Source organism: Chelon labrosus, assembly GCF_963514085.1.
Source record: "Chelon labrosus genome assembly, chromosome: 14".
NCBI lineage: Eukaryota > Metazoa > Chordata > Actinopteri > Mugiliformes > Mugilidae > Chelon > Chelon labrosus.
The window spans coordinates 16,281,543-16,294,319 of NC_140347.1; the positions used below are offsets into that span (position 1 = coordinate 16,281,543).

The 12,777-nt window shown below is 44.8% G+C and overlaps 1 protein-coding gene across 2 annotated transcripts; it reads left to right on the forward strand.

Moving 5' to 3' along the window:
* Positions 1 to 1,590: 1,590 nt before the first annotated feature.
* On the forward strand, positions 1,591 to 11,287 carry dusp10 (dual specificity phosphatase 10). Of its 2 annotated transcripts, XM_084559774.1 has the most exons (4): positions 1,591 to 1,876; positions 2,914 to 3,743; positions 7,826 to 8,194; positions 10,124 to 11,287. In XM_084559774.1, exons 2-4 carry the CDS (start codon positions 2,960 to 2,962, stop codon positions 10,387 to 10,389), a joined length of 1,419 nt encoding a protein of 472 aa, XP_084415900.1. In that variant the 5' UTR covers positions 1,591 to 1,876; positions 2,914 to 2,959; the 3' UTR covers positions 10,390 to 11,287. The 2 variants fall into 2 exon arrangements, with proteins under 2 accessions (XP_084415900.1, XP_084415901.1); XM_084559775.1 differs by lacking the exon at positions 1,591 to 1,876 and having other exon boundaries at positions 2,864 to 3,743.
* Positions 11,288 to 12,777: the final 1,490 nt, after the last annotated feature.

The window sequence follows — 12,777 nt, forward strand, 5'->3', positions numbered from 1 at the left end:
GTCTCCTGGAAGAAATTGTTGCTTCGGACAGAAACATTTGTATTGAGAATGGGAAAAAAAGTAAATAAATAGATAAAATTATCATGTCCACAGTCATAGCATAAAGTAGGTGCTAATGTCAAACTGTTCGTTTTGGAAAGTTACAGAAAACACTGGAAATAGCAAAGCCCAACCGACGGTGGAAAACTGTCGAGGGAGGAGGTTTCTGAAGACACTTCTGAAGAAAACGACTTAAACCACCACACTTACTGCATTTACATTAATAACAGTAATAATAAGGTTTATAAATAACTATAATAATGTGAATAATAGTTTTGTCAGAATAAAAAAAAAGGAAGAGTCAGTTGGATTGAGAGACGGCGTACACCTTAGATGATCTGTTCAGTGGGAAAATGTTATTCCCTAATAACCATGTAAACACTTGAGCTGACGATTTCCCCTCACACCGGAGCAAATACATTCTTTGTGTGCGTGTTTGGCCCGTATGTGGTAAACATTGGGTGGTGATAGAACGACATTTCAAGTGGGACAGAAGGAAAGAAAAAAAAAAAACCCAGAGGTGGAAAACCAACGAGCTGGAATCAGTGCGGACAGAACGGCTGGAAATGTGGGTTTGTCTCGGGTCATCTTCTTCCAATGAAGGGAGTCACCTTTTCGTGTTTCTGACCGATTTCACGCTCGGCAGTGGGCAGAACCACATGACGTATGTCAACAAAGTCATACGCCATTTAAACGCATGTATTTTAATAAGACACAGGCCTAAGACGTGGGTTTACATGCGTCTTATCTGATCATTTCATTTAGTATCAGTGGAAACAGCTGAGTTTGAATGTGTAATCAGAGTTGTTTCTGTTGGGGCTGAGAAATGCTCATATCCATGTGTACTTATAACCAGTCAATCAACATAGTGAAGAATGGAGTCCATGGTTTAAATAAAGAACAATGGTACAACAATACCTGGCTTTGTGTCGACTACAGTGTCACATTTATGTATAAACGGTGGGCAGGCCATTATTCCAGTCGTTTCACTTTACTTTCTTCTGTCACGGCAGCATAGAGTAGATATATTACTGGCCAGTTCATTAGGTACACTAGTGAAAATGAGTGTCATGAACTAAATCCTCCTTCATAACTGTTATAATGTCCAGTTTCTTTTGAAACAGTGTCAATTCAACTGTAATATCTTTATGGAGGATGTAGTTTGTGATGCCGTTAAACTATTTTGAATTAAAACTGTTTGTTATTGACTATTTTGTCAAAATAATAGAAACATGTGTATTAAATAGTACTACAAACTAAGCCTCCAAAAGCTCTCTCTGTTATTTTAAGCACATGCTGAACACTATAACTTTATTGAGATATGATTTAAGCGATTAGTGTAGCTAATAAACTGGTGAATGACTGCATGCTGCGTTTTACGAGCAGCCCTTGAAGGCACCGCGTCTTCTTCCTCAAGCCTCCCGGAGCGACTTCCGATTGGCTGCCAGTGACATCATCCCCGGCTCATACGTGGGACTGAAGGCCGTTTTCAAGCGACAACCTCCACCCCTCCCCTCAAAGCCAGACGCACACGGGAGAGAGAGAGGCAGGCAGCGCCGGCCTTTAGAGTCCCCTCCCACCGCAGGGCCGGACCTCACTGTACGCGGAGGGTCCCGTTTAATATTAATGAGTGCGCGCATTGGCTCAGACGCGCGTCAATCCCCGCAGCGCGACTTCTGTAGGCTGGCACACTTCCTTCAATATTATTTCTGGGGGAGCAGGGTAAAAGTACCAAAAAATGTTGCCGATCCACAACACCGGGACGGACTGAATGGAGGCAACGTTGCCGGGGAGAGGAGTTAATAAATCCGTCTAGAGTCAACCGCGACACTCACCGGTAAGAAGAAATACGAGGCAAGTTGGTGTGAATTTGTGGCACAAGTTGTTGTTGAGATGCCCGGTCGTAGAGATTTCACGCGATTCTATAATTAATGAAGAGGAATAGCAAATTGCTGCAACCATTTTGAGTGTTTTATCCTTTCTTTATTCGTATTTGTTATTTCATTCCCACCATTGCGGCAAAGTTACAACCCTCACGTTTTAAAAAAAAAAAAAAAAAAAAAAGCCGCATCTATTTATTTGAATTCTTGCGATCCACGCTGGTGTGAAATTGGATTTCCTTCAGTCTGCAGCTCATCTGATCACTCCGTCTCCTCCTGAAAGCCATATCACATTCACGGCACGTTCTCATGCCGGTTTCTTCAATGAATTTGGCCATGAATGATTTTCTGCTTTTGCTGAACCTGCACCGCGCTGAAAGGACGACAATGGCCCGGACAGGCTAGAGCTCAGCGGGCGCCTTTACATAACATGCCAAGATGACATGCTTTTAAAAAAACAAAAACAAAAAAAAAAACCGCTCACGTTTCTGATTAAAAATGAATTGCCACCCCTCTGTTTTTTTTTTTTTTTTATGCCCCCCTACTTTTCAGTGGAGACAAAACTGCAGCGTTGGTGCAGTGTTTTATCTCTTTTCCTCCATCTCTCGCTTTCAGAAGCTTTGGATCACACACACCATGCAGAGCTGGGATGAAACATTACAACATCACACACATGTACAGTATCTGGAGCATGATTCATATCAATTACTCTCCCAGTGATTCAGTCGCAGGACGCTCTCTGATGATTTCACTGTTTATTATTAGTGGCCACCGTTTGTCACACCTACATTTTTCCCACCAACCTGGGTGTTGCCCTGCAGGTGTTGACACTACTAATATTTGGCTTCAGCAGCTGTTTTCTAGTTTGTGTTGATCAAACAGACAGGGGGGGGGGGGGTCAGGCCCCGAGCTCTCTGCTCAGCCTTGATCTGAGTGAGTGGAAGCAGAATTTTATCAAGTATCTTCATGGTTTCATGTGGACTGTCCCCCACAGGGCGGCTTGTTGAGTTCTCCGTAGACGTCCAGCCCTCGGCCTCCCCATGCCTCCATCTCCTCTCGACGACAGAATTGTGGTGGCGCTGCCAAGGCCGATCCGACCTCAGGAACTCCAACTGCGCCTGGACACCAGCTACCTGGACTCCATCAGCACCAGCAGCAGCAGCAAGACCGTCATCAGCACCACCGTGGTGAAGATCCGGGCGACGGCCAATCTTGTAACGTATATGCCCTCATCCAAGGGCTCCACGCGCTCGTTGTCGTGTGGATGCAGCAGTGCCAGCTGCTGCTCTGTGACTACCTATGAGAAGGACAGCCAGAGCCTCAGCCACAGCCAGGTGAGCGCCAGCAGCCCCAACCTCAGCTATGCTGCGCCCCCCACACCTATGGTCAGCAACCACGAAGCACTGAGCGCCCCGAGTCTTGCGCCGGGCACGCCGAAGGCCCTGTCCACCTTGAGGGTCATCCACCCCAATGAGCTGGCCAAGAGGATGACCTGCTGCCCCATGGGTCACCCCATAGGGCCCGTGCCGGTCATCATCGACTGCCGGCCCTTCTTGGAGTACAACAAGAGCCACATCCGGGGGGCCGTGCACATCAACTGCTCCGACAAGATCAGCAGGCGGCGGCTGCAGCAGGGCAAGATCACTGTGCTGGACCTCATCTCCTGCCGCGAGGGCAAGGACTCCTTTAAGGGCATCTTCTCCAAAGAGATTGTGGTTTATGACGAGAGCACCGCTGACCCCAACCGGCTGACATCCTCCCAGCCTCTACACGTGGTCCTGGAATCGCTGCGGAGGGAGGGCAAGGACCCCATCATCCTCAAAGGTACCACTTAAGCAGGCATATTGAAGTTTTGTGGATGCGAGCGCCGGCTTTCCTTTTATAAAAACGGGATAGAAACCACAATTTCATGGGCTTTAGTTTGACTCCGGAGGGACTAAATCACTTCAGACATCTGAAAGCAATGTCCGATTTATCCGTGGCAGAAGCTTAGTGGCGATATAATATGAAACTAGTGCAGCGGAATAATAGTGTGTATAGTGTGTGAGTAAAGCCTGTTAAACTTTGATCTGTACTGTCCTGGTCAGCTGACGGCGCCCGTCAACACCGCGCTCGGATTTTTATCGTCTTGTGAGGTCTGTACTTAGGCTTTACCGCCGTTATTATACGTAACACAACACCTATAATCAAAGCTGTGCATCCCTCCTCACACATAAACATATGCACGCCCTGTTTAGCGGCTCTCTATATGACACACATTTTGTTTTTTTTTGATGCAGGGAGTGAGAAGCAGCTGTTAGTAAATAAGGCAGCCTGTTGAGATAGCGGTCCCTGGGTCGCTGCCATGTTTTCTATATTTGGTTTGTGTGTTTGAAGCTGGAGCAGCTTGTCGTGGCTGCGTTGGGTGAAGGCGGGCGGGCGGGCGGGCGGGGGGGGTTTCTGAATGCCTCCCAGTCGCCGTCTAGCCGTAAGATCACAGCACCTTGATCTCTCCTCGTCTGTTCTCTCCTTCCTCTGGTGCTCCTGTGTGCTTTGATGGACGAGGCTCCTCTCTCCGGTCTGTCATCCTGCGTTGGTTTCTGTCTGAAGCTCGCCTCGGTGGGAGGAACAAGCAGACTGTACTGCTCTCTCTTCCCACCCCCCCTTGGTTTAATTCTTACAAAATGCAAGATATCCTCTCTGCTGAGGGGGATCAAATGGCTCCGGCTCACTTTTATCCAAGTCGGATGTATCTCCAATATTTTTAACATTTACTTCTTTGATTGCAGTCTTCATTTCACCCAATATTGATGGGCAAATGTATTTAAAACTTGAACATTTAGTGCAAGAAGGGCCTTAAAATCTACATCTCTTTTTAAATTAATTCTTTGAGAGCTGTCTAACCTGGTATACATTCATTATTTTTACAAGCATAAGTAATAGAAACATAATAGAGCATGAATAATTTAGTCATACTTAATTGCTTGCTCAGTTACTATCATGCCTTAGTCATGATTTATTGTAAATATAACCATGGTGTTGATAGTCTACTCCACTGGAAAACACAAAATCTTCCGTCCCTGCAGTGCTGGGTTACATTTAATCCGTCAGAATTGCCATAAACAACATGTCACTAGTGTCGGAAAGTTTAGGGGCGAGCGCCGGAGGCCTCGCGAGGCAGAAGCGGTAGTTTCTGAACAGGAACTGAGCCAGTGGCTTATGAAAGTGACAGAGACACTTCTCGTGTTTGCCTTTGCCAGTTTAGTCAGAGATCATGACAGACGGTCACACTCGACAGATTTCAACTCACAGCTTTGTGCGGCTTCGGGAGATTCTGTTGTTCTCAGTTTACTATGAAAACCGTTGTTTATCAGCCGAGTTTGACCAGAATAAAAAAGATCCTTGTTCAGCCTGAGACAAAATATGTTTATACAGCGTTGGCTTGCTTCGACCTGACACTGTTTCCGTGTCCTAAACAAATGATGCTCGGTTCTAAATATAAAGTAGAAAGCTATTATCTAAGTGACAGTGTGTTATCATCAGCATATGTTCGTTTATAACAAGGATTTCCAGAAGAGAGAGAGAGACACATAGAGACGAAGACGGTGTCTCCATAGGGACACCAAGGTTTACTTTTCAACAAACCTGCCCAGGACATATTTAAATCAACGAAGGGCATCAGTCAAAGTATATTTTTAAAACCTACATGAATAGATTTTTTTGTGGTCCAAGGCTGTAAACACAGCTCTAGGATATTGTTACCTGATGAAGTTGCTACGTGTTTGTGAACATTTTTTATTAATATAAGTATGTTCTTAACTTTTAGCTCATTTCTGGTCTCCACCAACTCCTGTTGGATGTATCTTTCTCTTTAACTGCTTAACGCACCACTGTTTTAGAAGCTAGTTGCTAACTTTTTCCGTCCTGTGATGTGGACATGTACTGTACCGTGGGTTTATTTTAATGTTTATGTGCCTGGAAACAAGGTTGATAAAAAAAACAGTAGCTAAAAGAAGCTAAAATGCTACATTACACACTATAATTTCTCAATTTTTACAATTTTAAGCTACAATTACTAAAGTGGGCATATCAAGAGTATTAAAGTGCTTCACGAGTAGTCTGACAGCAGCCGTGATATTGTGGTTTACGTACAGACAAAGCACAATTTAGCGTCTTTTTGCGCTCTGTTTGGTCTCCACCAGAAAGACCAGCCGTTAAATTTGTGAAGTTACCATAAGCACAGCTTTTGGATCCGTAAATAAACAACCGTTTGCTAATGCAACTACTACTCTACAAAGTTGATGTTAGCATTGTGCTTACATCTTGTTTCTGTTGCTTCTAAGAGCCAAATTATAGGACAGTCGTGCATTCTTACAAAAGTATATAACATCAGATTATAAGAAGACATTATGATTGTCATTAGTTTCAGGAAATGTATGAAAATACAGCTAAAAATGTGGAAATGAAAGAAAGATAATAGAGTGGAAATCCCCCCTAATGTCTTTTAAAGTCTGGTACCACAGCCCCTGTTAAAACAAAAAACTTCCCTTTCTTTTATTTACCAAAGTGTGATAATCACCACGATGACATTATAGCGAGGGCGTGGCCACTGTCACAATTAGGTTGGTGTCTCTGTTGATGGTTAACAATCGAGCTGTTTCGCGATGAAAACACTGTCCGACAGTTGACAGGACATTCCCACCTGCTTCCCATTGAGGGGAAGTTGTGAGGCTGTGGGATGAGCTCACATGGCATGATGTCAGCTCCTGCATTGTGAACAATACATGAACTGATACTTGGACCCCTCCCCAGCGGCTCCAGTGCTAAAGGGAAACTTTGGCCAGTGGCATCATGAACAGGTGCAAACCGGTTATTTGGAGAAGTGCAGTTGTCCAGCGAGAAGCGTATTAAACGCTTGGTAAGAATGTTTGCCTGTAGATTAACAGGCAAACAGACGTACCTGTGTGTACGTGAGAGAGTGGAAACTGTCACATGAGCTGAATTGGGATATTTCTCACAACGGGCTGATTAAAACAGACAATAAACTTCCCTGTGTACTCGTTCGGCATTCAAATCAAATCCATATTTAACACCCGAGTTGGAGGACTGAAGGTTTCTGTAATGTTTTGTGACTTTCAAGCTCTTTGTAGCCAGTTGTTGTTGCTTTTATCAGACGTGTATGCCAAGCTCAGTCGTAACATGTGCCGTGTGGTGGTCAGTGGCATGAGCACATGTATTTTTAGCATAGAGGTCTCTGGTGGGAATTGAACCTTTAACCCACGCTCTAGCCACTGAAACTAAAGAGGTCCCGTTTGCGTCTACGCGGATCAGCCACAACATTAGAACCACTGACAGGAGAAGCAAATAACATTGACCATCTTGTGACAATTCAGTGTTCTGCTGGGCAACTTTTGGACCTGGCATTCATTCGTGTGGATGTTACTTAGACATGTAGCACCCACCTAGACCAGACCAGGCACCTCCACCTCATAACAGTGACACATGATGCAGCCTGACACAGGCACACACATAAAAACGGTTAAGGAACAACTCAAAAAACACATGAACAAGGTGTTGACCTGGCCTCCAAATTCACTAGATCGCAAACTGATCAAGTATCTGTGGGATGATCCACAGGGACCCCTCCCCTCAACCCATAGGACCCAAACACCTTCACTAACAACATCCTGTTGCCAGACACCACAGGACACCCTCAGAAGGCCCATGTCCATTCTCTGATGAGTCACAGCTGTTTTGGAGGCACAAGAAAGACCTACACAATATTTTATGGCATCTGTTATCGGAAATCATTGTATAAACTAGATGGGGTGGAAAAGTGAAAATACATTAAATAGTTTGCTAACCCAACACAAGTGATGCCCTGTATTTGCTTTGCGCTCATGTCGGCCTCTTTCTTTAATTCACAGGAGGCCTTAGCTGCTTCAGGCAGAGCCACGAAAACCTGTGTGAGCACTCGCTGCACCTCCACGAGGGCTTGGACACGGGCGCAGCCGCCGGCCTGACAGGTGCTCTACCTCACTCTCTGCCCTCCACCCCGGACATAGAGAACGCAGAGCTGACGCCAATCCTGCCCTTCCTTTACCTGGGGAACGAGCAGGACGCTCAGGACATCAACCTGCTGCAGCGCTTGAATATCGGCTACATCCTGAACGTGACCACCCACCTGCCGCTCTACCACTACGACACGGGTCTCTTCGTCTACAAGCGCCTGCCCGCCACTGACAGCAACAAGCAGAACCTGCGCCAGTACTTTGAGGAGGCGTTTGAATTCATCGGTATGAAAGCCTCCACTTAGCTAAGACGACTTTCTGTCTTGTGACCTTTAAGACGACGCAATGTGTATGCGAAGCGTCTCACTGCAGGCTGCACAGGGCTGTGAGCCGTCAAACCAAAGACTAATACTTCTCAGACTGTTTGGTGTGACAGTTTGTTCTAGACGAGACGAGGTGAAAACATCCATCAGTTCATAGGGACAAAAGCAAAGTAATTCTGTTCACTAAAATGCGCAGAAATACAATAATTTCCTTTTTTTCTGCGTCTTGTGACTCATGTTTGTTTTTTGTCTTGATCAGGAAGCACAAGGTTACAAAAGAAAGGTGTAGGGAGGGAAGAATCCTGACTCATGCCTGTGGCGATTAAGTAATTAGTGTTTAGAGCAGCTCACTCTTTACATCCTCTCTAAACTAGTGCTTTATATTAGTGAGAAATTTTGTTAGTGGCAAATTTTATTCTGAAATTCTAGATTCGTGTGGCAAGTTTATAGGACAGAGGTTTAGTCTTCATTTCGTGGAGACATATCGATCCACCTGTTACTCGCTCGATTCAGATTCTTTTATACCACTGACAAAAAAAAAAAAAAAGTGTGTTTAAAGCGGACTATTTGCTGAATTATCACCATTACCTGAAAGAAAAAAGGTCCTCAGTCTAAAGGCAGTGACGCGCCGAGCTGATGGTCGGGAGTTTGCAGGTGTCGCCCCGTCAGCGAGGGTGTGTGGCAGTAATTTTGCCTTTCTCTGCAGCTTTTCAGCTGATTCAGCAACTTGAATCAACAGCAGAGTGCACCGGCGATAGAGATGACTAATTAGCGAATATGCAAGACACGATCCTCTAGAATAAATAAACTGCAGACGAACTGATCAGCATGATTCAGAAGAGGCCAGCTCTGTGTGACGGTTTGTAGCGCTTCCTAGCCTCCTAGCCTCCTAGCCTTCGAGCTAATAGTATCTCTTCAGGTTCCCCTTTTTAAATGACAAATACAGACTGCTGCTATTGCTGGTGTGGCTTGTTATTTCCTCTCACGCAAGCAGAGAAAGTAAGCGCTAACTTAAGCCACTTGCTTTAGTCTTTGCGGTGTGTTCAAGTGCAACTTTTTTGGTCCAGACGTTGGCGTCACAGTCGGCCTTCGTTGGCGGTAGCTCTTTGACGTCGTGTTGTTGTATCCAGGCCTTAAAGGGGAACTACTGTTTTTTACAACCTGGACCTTATTTCTGGCATAAAATACAGTCGTTTACTCACCCATATAACTTTTGTGTAACTTGTGTTCCTTCGGGAGATATTTAGATCTACGTATATCCATATAGTGGGAGTGACTGGGGCACCGAAACGCAGTCTTTAAATAACGCATTATCTGCCGTGAAACTCGTTCATTTCACCAATATTTTGTTATCGTACGCTAGTGCTATTCCCCGTTGAGTCTGTAGTTACCTGTTATCATCATCCGGGGTCTGTAGGTCAATCTACAGATGTCTTCTGACCTGGATGATTTCGTCTCTGAGCGCCGCGCGCCCCCGCGACGGTCGGCTTGTTTACCTGTAATTTGCTACTGTTGTGTCCACAACCTCAGAATCGGAAAAATATTCAGCCATGTTCCATCTGAAACTTTCAAGTTAAATAGAACTGCTTGGATGTTGTTATGTCTGTGAAATAAGCAGGACATAGATAGAGAAGAAGACGCTGTTATCATCTAACGTTCTCAAATGTTGAATGTCTAAACCCTAATTTTGTATTTTATCCAGGCAAACCTACAATGAGTAAATCCTAGTTTTTACCTGAGCAGGTATTTGGGGCTTTTGGTAACAGTTTCCAAATTTATGTTTGTCTACTATGTTGCCCAGTTACACAGGAAGCTTTAATATTTTATCATGACTGAACTTCCTCACGGGGAACAAAGATTACCTTATCTTATCTTGTGTTCCTTTCTGCAGAGGAAGCACAACAAGCAGGTATGGGCCTACTGATCCACTGCCAGGCCGGCGTGTCTCGATCAGCCACCATCGTGATCGCCTACCTGATGAAGCACACCTGGATGACCATGACCGACGCCTACAAGTTCGTCAAAACCAGGAGGCCCATCATCTCCCCGAACCTCAACTTCATGGGCCAGCTGCTGGAGTTCGAGGAGGACCTCAACAGCGGAATAACGCCACGAATCCTCACGCCAAAGCTGATCGGCGTGGAAACCGTCGTCTAAGCGGACCCCTCGACGCTCGGCGCTCACGCTCGCACTCGCTTCAGAAGAGACCGGCTGCTCCATGAGCCGCTGTGGAGCGTGAGAGGGCGAGAGATAGAGACCCTGTATTCTTTTTTGAATCTCCTCATGCTCATCTTGGACTGCCAAAGCTCTGGGTCAGCGGTGAAGAGAAATGCCAAAAATCCCTACTGTTCGGACCTGGCCTAAGTCCCGGAGGAGAAGATGCGTTAGAGAGAGAGAGAAAGAGAGAGAGATAGAGAGAGAGGAAGAGGTCAGTGGGAAGCTTACCATTTGTGACCGCAGAGGAGTGCACACAAGGGTAGAAGAGAATCGGTTTGGAAAAGATATTCTCTGTGCTTTAGGGGCAGTTACTGTCAACAGAAACTCTTGAAGCTCAAGTTCATGTTTGCAGACTCAGGCGGGGTTGGCCACGGCAGTGCCTGTCAATAAAAAAACAAAAAAAAAACATTAAAAAAAATCAAACAAACAAACAAAAAAAAAAAGATGACGACTTGTTTGGTGTGTTAATGTTGTTGTTCTATTTTTATACGGGGGTTTACGGGGGTGACCATGACGAGCCCGTCGCGGCTTACTGTGCAATAATTTCAGAGTGGAATGCAACCTTGATCTTATGTGTATATATCGGTGATGATTACGAAACATTTCCAGCTCTTTGCTGACGAACCATTTTAATGTCAATGTAACTGCTGTTGTTCATTTCTACGGTGCATACAGTTACGCTGTAAAATTTTGGCGCGGATGTGTTTAACAGACAGGAGAAAAAAAAATGGGGCTTTATTGTTATTATTATTTTTCTTTTGAGTGCAGCTTCTTGTTTTTTTTTTTTTTTTGTCGGTTGAACCACAAAGTCCTTTTTCTTTTCTTTTTGCTTCTTCGTTTCGCCATTCCTGCATCCACATATGCATATATTTTAGCAATACGCGTATTACCAGACAGCCATAAGAGCTTTTTTTTTTGTATGCATGGCTGCTGGCAGAGGAAAGAACACTTTGAAATAATCGGTGAATATTGTAAAACAGGGCTACTGGTGATGTTTAATGCAACACGACGAAGGAATTTCACTGCCTGCTTCTGTTCTCCTCCGTTTGTTTTTGCTTCAGTTCATGCAGCCCTGTTGTAATGTAGCTACATCTTACGTTCCCCGTCGATGCCCTACATTGCGAGCTACGGTTTAGCCCGTCCTGACGTAGCAGAGTCGAGGTGCAGGCTTCGGACGGCCACGCACTTCCTGTGGTTGCGCGGCAGAGCAAGCGTGACCTCTCGTCTAATCTCTAAAGCTAACTGTTAAGTGAGCCCTCCTGCCCTGCATAGGCAAGCGCTGCCATCACGTGCTGCTCTAATGCCTCTATCAATGCCTTAATTCACGCCGCCACGTGAATGCAGAACACGCCAAGGTCGAACTTTTAGCTCGCGGACGAAGTCACCCTGCTCCTCTTTGCTCATCCTCTTCCTGACATGTAAATGTCTGCCATTCCTGATCAATATGCAGAATTTAGGAAAACTGCATTCAAATAAGAGGTAAAAAAAAGAGGTATTTTGTTTTGGCGTTTGAAAGGAGAAACCACCGTGAATTGTAAGTCAACTCGGCACTAAATAGTACTGTAGTAAAGAGTATATCAACACGGCAAGTGTGTTTAAATATGCTCACATGTGACTCATTTTTCAACAAATATATGCTTGAGTTACTTCTTTTTTTTTTCTTCTCAATTGTTGGGGCCCAGATTATAAATTTGTGTTTACACATTTAACCGTCTCACCTGTTCACAGTTTTAATGTCCCAGGTGGGATGCATTTAAGCCTTCTCCACCACCTGGATCCAACTGAGCACTCAGTGTGAAGACCGCGTGGCATTGCCATAACCAAAACTGAACATTAAAAAGTTGTCTGTAAGTGCCCAAAATGTTATCAGAAGCCTTGTTTTTGCCTGAAAATCACGCGTCTCTTGATCTGATTGGTTTTGATTTGACAAATCCAAGGACTGTCGACCGTCAACACTGAAACGAGCATAAACACACAAGAGTCTAAACCAAACCCAGTATTTTATAGTTGGCTTACTTGAAGCAAGTAAGCCAAGTAAATTACGATCCCAGATCTGTTTATGTTCATAACGTTCTTCTGGTTTCTGGTCATCGTCTGCATGAAAATAAAAGGCATAAAATGAAGCACAGGGCTAACAACATACCGAAAAAACAAAACAAAAAAATGAAAAAACGACATCTGTTTTGCAATACGCCAACTGCGAACCGTTAAATCTTTTAAACTGAACCCAATAAGTTTGAAAAAATTGATCATCTGTCTGCGTCAGCGAGGCGAAGGACAATGTTTTCACGGCATAACGAACACACGGCGCACTCGGTACGGCTTTGC